At 33.1% G+C, this 14,675-nt stretch overlaps 1 protein-coding gene across 1 annotated transcript in view; it reads right to left on the reverse strand.

The window, feature by feature from the left end:
* The window catches only part of LOC135850023 (tubulin beta chain-like), a 51,259-nt gene extending 38,182 nt beyond the window's left edge, over positions 1 to 13,077 (reverse strand). The window contains exon 1 of the mRNA XM_065370712.1: positions 13,030 to 13,077. Within this exon, the coding sequence (XP_065226784.1) occupies positions 13,030 to 13,077 (48 nt within the window). The remainder of the gene's footprint in view (positions 1 to 13,029) is intronic.
* Between the last annotated feature and the right edge of the window lie 1,598 nt (positions 13,078 to 14,675).

Below are 14,675 nucleotides of genomic sequence, written 5' to 3' on the forward strand. Positions count from 1 at the left end.
TATACTTCGCGGAATCCAGAAAGAAATTTTACTTACTGTTCATTTGAGTTGGTATACTTGATTGGAGTAATATCGTGTCTCGTGTCACTGGATGAGCTAAAAAGGGAAGACCCGAACGCCAACAGGTCAAAATTCGGTTTTTTAATTTTGCTTTTGAATTAAAATTTTTTGAAAACTTTAAATGTGGCTCTTCGATCTACTGAGTCGATCGGTGGTGATTTTGAGCTATTCTGGAGGTTTTTGGATTTTGCAGATTTGAAAAGATTGCTATGAAGAGGGCTATAATGAAATTCAGCACCTGTTGATTCAGATCATTTGTCTTTAGAGATCCTTTCAATTGGGTTTTACAAAAATGTTTGAAATTTGTTTGTCCACTCAAGTCCACAATTTTCTCTGATGAGACTGTAAACCTTAATATAATCAGTTCAAGAGGTTTAAAATAAGGCATTACTTAATTAACTTCAGCTTTTTGTATCTCATTGCTGTCAAATTTGAAAAATTGCCAAAAATTTATGTTCTCAAAAAATCGCTTTAAAAAAAATGAAATTTCGCAAGATATTCTAACAAGTATATAGGTATTTCCTCGAAAATATTTTTTGAGAATTTTTGAATTATTTTGAACACAGAATTTGGTTGTTGATTGTTTAGGATTTTTAAAAAAGTGTCATGCGACTCGCTGAAAATGTGTGGAAATTATATGCGATAAATTCAAATATTTTTACAAAATGTTTTTTGGACATGCGAAGAGTTTCAAGCTCAACATGTCATGGTTGTCGAAATTTCTGCAGAAATAAGAGATTGAAAAATATATGAGTGTGTACTTCATGGAATCCAGGAAGAAATTTTACTTACTGTTTTCTTGGGTGATCAGTTATAGGTATGTATTAACGAGAATTGTTTTCGTTCCTTCAATTTTGAAGGTGGGCAGGTTCTTCATAATTACATTTTTTGTTTGTCTACTGGAGAATTATGGGTTAGGGGTATTATTTGAATGATCCGTACACTTTCTATTATTTGACGAATTATTCGAAATTGGTAAATTTCAATTCAAAAAATGGTGCAATTTGTCTTAGATTGGAATGAAGTTGGGATATGCTTACATAATTTTAAGTTTCCTTTTCATCGCATTATCTTAGAAAGTTTGCGCAGTGTTGAAGGCATACGGCAAGAAATTCAGATAGGTCCATGTTTTAAAAAAAAAGGTCAATTTAAAAAAAGTTCAGTCAGCTGTCATTTCCATCAACCCAGACACACATATGTTACACCATTGGATAACTTCACAATTCCTGAATTTAGAACTGGTTTCAAAAAAATACATAATATGATGAAATTAGTAGGTACCTACAACTTCATGTTCTCATCACTATTATCGAGTACCTGGGAAATTTTTGAAACCCAGCGTGAACTTGGTACAATCCAATTAAACGAGACTTACAAATTCAAAAATCAATTTCCGAATCGGGCTTAGTGCTTTGATTTTCGCATTTGTAAATCATATTTTATTAAATTTTATCAATTTTACCCTGGTTTTTCAAAAAATGTTCCGGGTACTTGATAACAGTGATGAGAACATGAGGTTGTACCTTGCCAATTTATTCATCCACCATTCCCCCAAATTTACAAAATTTGATAAAAAATTTCAAAAATTCAACGGAAAAATAATTGAATGTAGTGTGATCTTGTCAGATCATAGTCTGATTAAAACTGCATCTAACCAGATTTAATTGAATCCGCTCAAATTTAATTCGATCTGATCAATCCGAATACGGTCAATTGTTGGATCTGACTGACTTTTTTTTTTGGTAATGAGGGGAACGAGGGGAAAGGAGATTCAAAATTTACGCGTCAATGTCAGGATATAAAAAAAGTACGGAAAGATCGAAACCCGCAGCCAAGCTCTCTTTCTTTGGTCTTTATTTAAAGAGATAAAAATCATGGCAAATTTGAAACTTCGATTGAAACCTTTCTCTCATAGCTCTGAAAAAAAAAGATACAAACGACTCATCAAGGCGATTTGTTTTCAATTTTAATTTTTTGATTAAGTGTAATGCATCCTTTTTTGGTCCCGAGAAAATATTTTCTATTTTAAAAGGTTCAATAAGATTATATGAGGCAAAAATCTAGCCATGTCTGTACGCACTTTTTTTGAAAAATTTTCGATATTCTCAACATCTGGAAAGCTTCTGAAAACACATCAAAAAAAATAATGCAAACAAATTTTTATGCATTATTCATTTACAAAGTATAGTGAAGACCCACTCATAATTTTGAAAAATTTCCAAAGTTATGTCAATGGGATTAAACAACTGTGGAATGAAGTTGGGATATGCTTACATAATTGCTTACATAATTTTGAAGTTTAATTTTTATCTTACAGTAGTAAAACATTCAGCAATTTGATTATCTGTAAAGTTTTTCTTAAAAATTGAGCTTCAAATGCAGTTGATTTCTCTTTCAAAATGGAAGAAAGTTCTCGAGAATGTTAAATGATTTAAATGGTACATACAAACATTTTCTTATTACTGGACGATTTTTTAAAATCGCTAAATTTTATGTAGTTCAAAAAGTGGTATAATTTTTTCCAGTTTTGCGGAGCACATAGCTCCTTCATTTTACAAGATGGGCAACTTATCAGAAAAATGTGCTTTGCTTGTCTCCTTGAGTTGCATCTACACGTATTGCGAAATTATTGTCCACGTTTCATTCAACAACCTGTACTGTATTACAATATACTTTATGACGAACTAAAATTAATAATTGAAAAATACTGAAACTTGAAAAGCAATAAAATGGTCATAAAGTAATAATCTTCTTGTAATCAGCAAAGATGTCAAATTTTGTAAGAAAAATTTCCTATGGTAATTTATTAAAAATTGTCTTTTGTTTGGAATTTTTTTAATCTAGGGAGCGGTGGGGAGAAGGTAAAGCACGGTTTTAAACGGTATAAACCTCAAAATAATTAACCAATAGAACTTTTATTGAAAGTGAAAAAAAATCGTGATGATTTTTCACTTCTGAAAATGAGGTTTACGTAGTCAACGTTGAAAATATGACTTGAAGTTTTTTTCAAAGCGATATAGAGGCGATTTTGAACGAATTATCGCGAGATATTCTAATACCCCTTCATAAAATATTTCAATTATTTTGTGACCAAAATGGGGTGCTGATTTTTATGTTTTTTGAAAGAGGTGTCATGCGACTTGCTAAAAATCAGTTTGAAACTATAAGCGAGAATTTGAAATGTTGTGACGAAAATGGTATTTGGGCATGTGAAGATTAAATAAAATTATTGAATCGGGTTCCGTCGATTTTCTCGTTAATTTTTGAATTTAAACAGTGACCTAACATTGATATTTGTTCTTTAACCCCTACCTCCCCCCCCCCTCATCAATCCTATCGTCAATTGTGAGAAAAAATAAAATTACTTGCTTAAGGTACTGACTGTACTGACTGGTGAATAATTGAATTACGGTTTGCCTCTTTGATGAATGGTTTCATTTTTTTTTGTTACAGGTGAGTACGAATTTTGCGCTGTAAAAGTATACCTAAATAAAATCAACACTCGTGCATGAGGATGAGTAAGTAAGTCATTTTATGATCTACCTATACCTTCAAACAAATTTCCAGCCAAACATCATTTCCGGCGGCACGTATAGCTTAGCGTTGTTCGAATTTCGGTGGCGAATACTCAGCAGATAGGGTGTTTTGACGTTCTTTATGCCTGCTGAGCTGGTTCAATATTTTGAAATCATGACGCATGCGGTTTCAAAAATCGTTCCATCCATGAAGGCTCAGCGTCGGCGATGATTTCTAAGCATGGGCGAAGTTATTGGTTTTAAACATTTACGTATGAATGACTGAAAATTCATATTCTCAAAAAATCGCTAAAATAAAAAAAAATGATAGGTATTCGTGGATGTGAAATTTGATTTTGTTGTACCTACATATTCGGATGATTTTTTGACAGTGGATGAAAATCATACATATGACAATTTCGTCATTCAAGGTGGTCATGATTTAGCGTAGTCTTAGTTTACATGTCTACCTGATGCAATCGTACTATTCATTACCTTTGTAAATTGAGCGGCGGACTCCAACAGTTTTGGAAGATGCATAAATAAATACTTTTCATAGGTAGGTACCGAGATCAAAACAAACAATAAAATCAGAAGAAATCACATAGGTACTTTTGTGAAGTGACAGTGCACGTTTCTGTCTTTCAAAGTGAGTTTGGTGCTTATAAATCCCCAATGGGGTTATATAACTGCGGAAAGAAGTTGGGATGTGCTTACATATAACTTTGAAGTTTCGTTTTCATTTTAGTTTTTATTTTCGCGATTACAAGTATTCTAATATTTCCTCGAAAATATTTTTGAGCATTTTTGAATAATTTTTCAACCGAAATTGGGTGTTGATTTTTAGGATTTTTAAACAAATCTCATGCGACTTGCTGAAATAAGTTGACATTATGCGCAGTAAATTAGCTCAACGTGTTATTTTTTGTTGATATTTTTGAAAAATTGTGATACATGACCTATTTCAGCAGAAAACAGAGATCGGAAAAAAAGATCAATGTGTACCTACTTCATGAAATCCGCAGGAAGAAATTTTACTTACTGTTTACTTGCGGGAGATCAGTTTACATATATTATACTGCATGTTGGTTAGAGATGTGCACTTTTCAGAAAAGTAATTTTGGTGAAATGAAAAGTGAAAAGTTCATTGAAAAGTGTGAAAAGTAAATCGATTGGAGTCTCATTTTAAAACTCTCTGTAAAAGCTTCAAATTGGTGTATTTTTTGCCTATCTAGGCTAAAACACACAAAAAAACAAAATCATATTTTTTCGCCTGCTTGATCGAAAAGTTAGTAGTTTTGAGACTTTCTAGAGCCTCTAACATTTTTGGGTTTTTCTGTTTTGAAAAAAATGTTGTGAAAAATATCAAAATGGAATTCAGTGCCCATAAATAGGTGCTGAATTGGGAAGTTGGAGGAGTTGAGAGAGTGAAACTTGATATTTGACTTCATCAATGAGGTCAGTGTTTTCTGATGAGTAAATTGATTGGTCACTAGTTTTTTTTTTTTAGTGAAAACTGGAACGTGAAATGAAAAGTAGGAACTTTTCTTTTCAACTTTTCATTGAAAGAAAAGTACTTTTCACTTTTCACTTTTCAGACTGCACATCTCTAGTGCTGGTACAACTTGAGGTCGAGTCTACTGGAAAAGTTTGAGCAGGGACGTGAGATTGCTGAATGTCACTTTCATTTTTTTGTTAATTTTCAAATCAGTACATAACTTATCCAATGCATATCCCAAAATTCAATATAACGAATATCTATGTATTACATAATATGACGGACAATATTGAAACTTAAAAAGCAAAACCAATAATCATAAAGTAATAACCCTCTTGTAATCAGCAAATCGTGGTGTCAACTTTCCAAAATTATGTCGTTCAAACAAGTTGCTTCTGTTGGTGTCGATTTTTAAATTTTTTGTGTTCGCAAATATTTAATCGGGGGGGGGGGGGGGGTGATGATACACTGATTTCGTCAAGTATACGTATAAGCTCAAGATAATTGACTAATGAATTTTTTTCTGAAAATGGAAAAATCATGACAATTTCTTCGCTTTTGAAAATTATAGAGTTCGTGTACTCAACGTTAAAATTATTTGAACTTTTATTCAGAGCAAGATAGAGGAGCTGGGTTGCGATTTTTTATGAAATTTCGCCAGATTTTCTATGTAATATCTGCTCGAAAATATTTCAATTATTTTGAGCCCAAAATTGGGTGCCAATTTTTAGATTTTTTGAAAAAGTGTCATATGCGACTTGCTAAAAATGAGGGTTGAAACCACCGCGAGAAATTGAAATGTTTTTTTGGACATATGAAGGATTTTAAGTTCAATTTGTTATGGTTTTCGGTATTTTTGAAAAAATTGTGATAAGGTACGACCTATTATTTATCAAAATGTGTCAACGTTTCAGCAGAAAACAGTGATTGAAATAAAAATGAGTGTGTAGTTACTCCAATGAGAATCCAGGAAGAAATTTTACTTACTTACTGTTTATTTAGGTGATCAGTTTTCGTAGTACTTCAATAGGCTATTCATTCTGGATGTTGTAAAACAGTTCTGGAGAACGTCCCGAACGTCAACAGGTCAAATTTCGGGAGTTTCAGCAGGACGCAAATATTGAAAACAAAGATTCAGCGGGACTTCACTGGTTCCAGGAAGAAATTTTACTATTTATTAGGGTGCGATATGATCAGTTTATATACCAGTTATAGTTGATACTCATTGAATATAATTTTTTTTCCCCTATAACTGGATGAACTAAAAAAGTTCTGAAGAACATGTTGAACGCCAACAGGTCAAATTTTGGAATTTAAAAAAAGATTTAAAACCTTAAATGTGGCTCTGCGACCTACTGAGTCGATTGGTGGTGGTTTCGCGAGCTGTTCTGGAGCCTGCAATGAGATTTTTGGGTTTTGCATATTTGAAAAAATTGCTTTGAAGAGGGCTATAATGAAATTCAGTACCTGTTAATTCAGATTATTTGTCTTTGAGATCCTTTCAATTGAGTTTTACTCAAATTTTTGAAATTTGTATGTCCACTCAAGTCCACAATTTTCTCTAATGTTACTGTAAACCGTCATCTAAATCAGTTCAAGAGGTCGAAAATGGGGCATTAACTTCAGCTTTTTGTACCTCATCGCTGTCAAATTTGAAAAATCGCTAAAAATTCGCTGAAGTAAAAAAATTATACCCAGCGCCTGTAATTTGACATGGTCATGTTCAGATTTTTCTCTTTGCAGTTCACATATTGACTGCGAAGAAATTGAAATTGCTTTTCTTGTATGTATTAATTTGAAATTTGGGTAAAAGTGATGTCAATGGGATTAAATAGTAACTGTGGAATGAAGTTAGGATATGCTTACATAATTTTGAAGTTTCATAAGCGTGCTACATGGGCGAGATTATTCCCTACCAGCCACATATCTCTAATAAACGGAATATTTATGACTGTAACAGCTTTTCAGCTATTCAGCCATTCCGCTAATTACCTATTAGATATCTTTCAGATATTTGTAAAAGTTGTTAAAATATTCCATTTCAAGTAACGTCTAATAGTTAGCTATCAGCCCAAATTTAAAATATCTATTAGAAACAAATTTAAGATAGCTAAAATATATCGTCACCAGGTATTAAATAACTAAACAAAAATTTACAGCAACTAGATGTCAAATAGATATACAGTAAATTAGTATGAATTTTTGTCTGGTGACAGATATACTTTAGCTTTCTATTTGATGTCCGAGTTCATTCAGATTTAAACCAATGAGCAAAAAATTAAACAAGAACTTCAGTACTCAAATTTTCGTGATAGAGGGAAGAACGTGTCGTATCGGAAATGAGTATTTTCGTTATTTTGTGCTTGAAATGGTCGATTTTTGACTAAAACGCGTCGAAATCGCAATAAATTACAATAAACGAGTTCTTAAATCACATTATACTATGTTTTTTCTTCAATTTTGCTTTTTAATAAGAAAATTTAATACATATTCTATACTTAACGCGTTTTTTTGTGTAAATGTGAAGAAAAGGGCCTTTTGGGATAAGATAGTGAAATCCGCACTTTCTCCGATTTGGTTGAAACTCATCCAAAATATTAGTATGGGTGTAAAACCATCCCAAACAAATTTTTGAGCCGACCCCCCCACCCCAACTCGAGAAATGCCCCCCTATGTGTTAAAAATTCAAAATTCTCGTTCTCCGGAGAGGGTGGTCCAAAAATTTTGAAACTTTCACAGAAAATAGTCACTAGGTAGGTGCGTGTGTGGAATTTTTTTCGAAAAAAATTTTCATATTTAGGGGGTTTTTGGGGGGGTTCAAAATTTCAAAAATTCGTAGGAAAAAAACGGGGAGGGGGGTCTCCGCGAAATTTTCTCAGAAATTTAGTTACACCCTAAGGTATAACATATAATTTTCCTAAGGCCCCAAAAGGGGGTGCAACATGGTCAAAAAAAAGAAAGTTTGAAAAAAAACATGTATCTCCAGTACTACCGCGCGTTTTGTCAACATTGTTCCACGACACGACCGTGGGAAAACTTCACCTATCGCACACTCTCGAACTTGGATTTTTTTGAAAACCCTATTGAAATACTCGTACCATAGTTGCCATCAAAGGTTTTTTTGGTGAATATTTTCTAGAGTGGTGTGGTGAACAACAGAGCTATACCTACAAGAATTTTCAACCCCCTCCCTTCGTATTTACCCTTCAAAATTGTGTTTTTCAACTGATTTTATGCTTTTTACTAACAATGAAATTGCGTGGTACGAGTACAATATGTATCTTTTCTGCATGATTCGATACCGCTGAGCACGAATATGACGTCAGAGTTTCTACTAATTTAGGCCCTCCACAGCCTTCAGCCAGTTCATTCAGCCCCCGCCACAATTTTTACTACAAATTTTTGAAATAAAGTTACTGATTTTGGTGTCATTTTCATATGGTTTGAACCTCTCAAGCACAAAAATATTGCGTCTGATTTTGTTTTACACTCACCCGGCCCCTCCATAGCCTCAGCCCCCTCCTCAATTTCCACTATTTTTGAAATGGAGTTACTTTCACAAAATTGGCGTCGTTTCCAAGAGACCTAAACTTACCAAATTCAAACATCAGATTTCATTTTGCTCATACCCAGCCTCTCCGTGGGGGGCTGACGCTCTGGAGGGCATAAAGTACACGAAAAATTCCACAATGAAAAAGCTGCATTGTACATATGCAATGAAAATTCAGATGGGGAGCTGAATGCTCTGGAGGGGCTAGATTAGTGTAGCAGAAGATCTGACGTCATATTGGTGCTCAGTGGTATCGAATCATGCGGAAACGACACCACATTCATTAATATTTAATTCTCCCAAAATTCTCATTTTACCCCCGCTACGGCAACTTTTTTCAATTTTTCACCATGACGCACCAAAACAAAAATTTCAAAAAAAATACTGTACTTAGGGGTCAAAAAACATCCAAAAAACGTGTTTTAAATATTGTATGTACCACGCAATTTTCATTGTTGGTAAAAAGCATAAAATCAGTTGAAAAACACAATTTTGAAGGGTAAATACGAAGGGAGGGGGTTGAAAATTCTTGTAGGTATAGCTCTGTTGTTCACCACACCACTCTAGAAAATATTCACCAAAAAAACCTTTGATGGCAACTATGGTACGAGTATTTCAATAGGGTTTTCAAAAAAATCCAAGTTCGAGAGTGTGCGATAGGTGAAGTTTTCCCACGGTCGTGTCGTGGAACAATGTTGACAAAACGCGCGGTAGTACTGGAGATACATGTTTTTTTTCAAACTTTCTTTTTTTTGACCATGTTGCACCCCCTTTTGGGGCCTTAGGAAAATTATATGTTATACCTTAGGGTGTAACTAAATTTCTGAGAAAATTTCGCGGAGACCCCCCTCCCCGTTTTTTTCCTACGAATTTTTGAAATTTTGAACCCCCCCAAAAACCCCCTAAATATGAAAATTTTTTTTCGAAAAAAATTCCACACACGCACCTACCTAGTGACTATTTTCTGTGAAAGTTTCAAAATTTTTGGACCACCCTCTCCGGAGAACGAGAATTTTGAATTTTTAACACATAGGGGGGCATTTCTCGGGTTGGGGTGGGGGGGTCGGCTCAAAAATTTGTTTGGGATGGTTTTACACCCATACTAACATTTTGGATGAGTTTCAACCAAATCGGAGAAAGTGCGGATTTCACTATCTTATCCCGAAAGGCCCTTTAAAGTGTTTAAAAAATAATAAGTGACAAAGCTTCTAGTAGGTTATTTAGTTTTAATCTAAGAAGAATTCACGAAAAATAATGGCAAAATGAAGTCAGCAGCATGTTCATTTTATCTATAGTAAGTTGATAGGTATTATAATAATTGACACGAAAGAAACTTATGATTGTGTAGTGTACAAATAAATTATGGAGTGTATATGATTAGGTACCTAATCGTGAATTTCTTATTCTATGTTAATTAGGTAACTTACTGATAAGGTGAATACCCACCTACGAGTATGCTGCTGACATCATTTTGCTATTATTTTTCTCTAATTACACCTGAATCACTTGAAACTTTGTCACTCATTATAATATTACGAAATGATTTTCTCATGTTACCTAATTCATAATTTGGTCGAAATTTATATCAATGGAATTAAATAACTGTGAAATGAAGTTTGGATATGCTTATATGCAGTTTCATGTCGCGTGTGGTTTTACGAATCGTTCCGACGTTTCATCCATGAAAGCACAGCGTCAGCGATTGGTAAATTTCAGTTCAAAAAATGATTCAATTTCTTCAATTTGCACACAGTAAGAAAATGTTTGTATCATTTAAGTAATGCCCTTGATCCATAGTACTCGAGTCCACAAACATAAAGTTTTATTATTACCAATTGCTTATCTTCAAAATTGAAGGGGCAATTTTGATTCAAAATTTACAAATTGCGAGTCCCCAAATTCAAATTTTCAAATTCTGTAGTCCCTTCAATTCATGCGTGCAATTAATTGTGATACGACCTATCAAAATGGTTAACGTTTTAGCAGGAAACAGTAATTGAATAAAAAATGACAAGTGTGTACCTACTTCGCGGAATCCAGAAAGAAATTTTACTTACTTTTTATTCAGGTGATCAGTTTAGGCCTACATATATATCACAGATCAGATCGGTTATACCTTGTGTTTTTTTTTTCTGTAACACTGTATGAGCTAAAAAAGTTCTGAAGAACTCCCCAAACGCAAAGAAGTCAAATTTCGTTTTTTTTTTTTTTTTGAATGATCAGTTAGTCAATAATGTCAATATCATTAAATCGTAATTTCATGTCACTGGATAAGCTAAAAAGGTTCTGAAGAACGTCCCGAACGCCAACAGGTTAAAATTCGATTTCTTAATTTTGCTTTGGAATTATTTAAAGTTCAAGTTTGGCTTTTCAACCTACTGAGTCGATTGGTGGTGGTTTTGAACTGTTCTGGAGATGTCCAAAAGATTTTTGGGTTTTGCAGATTTGAAAAGATTGCTATAAAGATGGCTATAATAAAACTCAGCACCTGTTAATTCAGATTATTTGTCTTTGATATCTTGTCAGTTGGGTTTGGTGAACATTTTTGAAATTTGTTGGTCTACTCGAGTTCACAATTCTTTCTGATGGGACTTTAAACCGTCATCCAATCAGTTCACGAGGTCAAAAATAGGACATAAATAAACTTCAGCTTTTTGCACCACATTGGTGTCAAATTTGAAACATCACCAAACATTCAATTTCTCAAAATTCACTGAATTAAAAAAAAGTATTCTCAGCGTCTCTATTTGGACCTGATGGTTGTATTGCGCTTGATTGGGTAATTTTTAGATTTTTCTCTTTGCGGAATCCAATTGACTGCGAAGAAATTGAAATTGTTTTCCAATGTTACTCGTAATTTCAAAACTTGGGTAAAAGTTATATACGAGATTAGTGGTATTAAATAATTTGTGGAATGAAGTTGGGATATGCTTACATAATTTTTCAACTTTCATTTTCATTTTAATTCGGGATATTCGCTGTAGACTTACATATATATATATATGTAGGTACTTGTACGCTTGAAATTCAGATAGGTACCTATCTTTTAAAAATGTTTTATAAAACAAAAAAAAATCCAGTATTCTGACGAAAATGTTTTTTGCTCATGTGAAAAATTTTAGGTTCAACATATTGTCATCGTTTTCGGTATTTCTGAAAAATTGTGATACGACCTATCATTTATCAAAATGGGTCAACATTTCAGCAGAAAACAGTGATAGAAAAAATGAGTGTGTACTTCACTAAATCCAGAAATACATTTTACTTACTTAAAATCACAAAAAAAGTCGAGTTCGTGAATAACAGGTTTTCAATTCTTAATTTCTGTGTCAGAATTTGGTTCCTATTTTTGAGAAAGCTCATACTTCAATTTCAGATCAATAGGGAAATGGAAATTTCAAGTAGGTACGACTTAATTTTGAGTAGAAAATCTAACATTTTCATCGATTGTTTTTCTCGTAAAAACCCGCAAGATAATGAAAAAGAGCCAACAACCTCAAAAATTCTACAATTAGGTAATTTACCTTACCAAAAATTACTATACCTACTACCTAGTAGGTGGACCTACCCATAGGTATAAAAAAGAGTAACCTTTATTTCAAATGCCTGAACATTGCACTTTTACTCATTGAGTGATTGTGAGAGAGTAAAATTTTGTACTCATGCACTCTGAATTTCACAAAAAAGTTTGTTAGCTATACGCAACTGGAAGTGTTCTGTTTAGAAGCTAAATCAAGAGTTGTGTTTTTTTTTTTGCCTTCATAAGTCAGCGTTTATATACTTAGTGTTTGGTACAGGTATTTAGGGAGAGATTGAAAGAAAAAAGTAAAATGAAAAGATGAATGGTACCTACTTGATTGAATCCAGCAAGAAATTTTACTTACTGTTCATTTGAGTTCGTTTACTGAATTTAAGATCTGAGACAAATGCTATCATTAATTTTTAAAAATCCAAATGCGGTTCAATCCCATAGAAAAATTTGAGTTTGCAGAAATTGACGTAGAAAGCAAGAATTTTGATTGTACTCTTCTTTCGACCTATAAGTATTAGGTAAATCGATTGGTGATGATTTCAAGCTGGTCTGGAGCCTCCGATACGTCTTTTGAATTCTCTAATAAAACTTGATATCTTGGATGTTTAATTTTCATCGATTGATGGTACAGCGCCTTATAGAAATTTCAACAGTCATTCGAACTCTTATTTTTACCTGTTGATATTAAAAACAATCTTGAAAACTTTTAAAAATTGAATGAAATCTTTTACTGCTGAAAAAAAACAGTAATGTACTCATAGTCAACTTTAAAAGTACGACCTACTTCAGCACAAAACAGAGATTTAAAAAAAAAAGACGAGTGTGCACTTCACGGAATCCAGGAAGAAATTTTACTTACTGTTCAAGTGTTTACCTGAGTGATCAGTTCATCGAGGACGTGACTTTTAATATGAGCTGCCATATTGAATTCCCAAGGTGAGGGGAGTCTACTGGCAAAGTTTGAGCAGGACGTGAGATTGCTGGATATAAACTTTTATTTATTTTTTTCAATTTTCAAATTAGTGCATAACCTATCCAGTGCGTCCTAAAATTCGAGTCAACGAATAGAGGGTGTTCAATGAAATGTTGGGGATAATTTCACACTAAATGCAACTTGTGTAGACGAACAAAAAACGTTGTATGTAATGATAAGTTGTCGATTTTATAAAATTGAGGAGCTAAGAACGCCGAAATCAATTTTGAAAAATTCGTTGAAAATCAGAAAATTTTTGAATCATTTGAATGATGCCCTTAACCTATAATACGTGAGTAGGTGAATAAAAATATTATTATGTCCAATTGCTCATCTTCAAAATTGATGGAGCAAACTTGAATCAAAATTTGCGAATTTCAAGTGCTCAAATTTGAATTTTTAAATTGTGTCTGTCCCTTCAATTTTGAAGATAGACGATTGGTCATAGCAGCATTATTTGTTCGTCTGCTTAAGTACCTACAATGGGTAAGGAGAGTCATTTAAATGATAGAAACATTTTTTTATCACATATTGGTAGATTTTTCAAAATCGGTAAATTTTAGTTGTAATTTGAAAAAAATTGAAACTTGAAAAGCAATTTCAGTGTTCATAAAGTAATAACCTTCTTGTAATCAGCAGTGGTGCCAACTTTTTAAATTTTTGCTCTTTGATAATATCGTTTGCTAGACTTGTGAAAAATTGCAAGTTCACCATTTGTGATACGACCTATCAAAATGGGTCAACATTTCAGCAGAAAACAGTGATTGAAAAAAACGACGAGTGTGTACTTCGCGGAATCCAGGAAGAAATTTTACTTACCTACTGATTATTTGAGTGATCAGTTGGTACTTTGAAACAACATTTATTATCATTAATCGTAATTTCCTGTCACTGGATTAGCTAAAATGGTTCTGAAGAACGTCCCAAACATCAGCAGATCAAAATTCGGTTTCTCAATTTTACTTTGGAATTATTAAAAATTCAAGTGTGGCTCTTCGACCTACCGAGTCGATTCGCGTGAAAGTGCGAACTGTTCTGGAACTTCTTTGAAATTTTTGGGTTTTGCAGATTTGAAGAGATTGCAAATGGCTATGATTGAAATTCATCACCTGTTAGGTAATTCAGATTATTTGTTTTTGAGATTTTGTCAAAAAAAATGTTGAAATTTGTTAGCCTACTCGAGTCCACAATTTTTTGCTGATGGGACTGTGAACCGTCATCATCTAATCACTTCAAGAGGTCGGCATCAAATAAACTTCAGCTTTTTGTACCTCATTGACTGTAAAATTTGAAAAAATCGTTAAAAAATTCAAATTCTCAAAAATTTGCTAAAATAAAGAAAAAATTATCCCCAGCTTCTGTAGTTTGACCTGATGTGTATTGTGTATTCCTGATTGGGTAATTTTCAGGTTTTTCATTAATTTTAAACTTGGATAAATATTATTTAGTAAAAGGGATTAAATAAGTTGTGGAATGAAGTTGGGATATGCTTACATAATTTTAAGTATTATTTTCATCTTAATAAGCACTTGTTTTATTTTTCTGAT

The sequence above is a fragment of the Planococcus citri genome, chromosome 1 (assembly GCF_950023065.1).
Source record: "Planococcus citri chromosome 1, ihPlaCitr1.1, whole genome shotgun sequence".
Lineage (NCBI taxonomy): Eukaryota > Metazoa > Arthropoda > Insecta > Hemiptera > Pseudococcidae > Planococcus > Planococcus citri.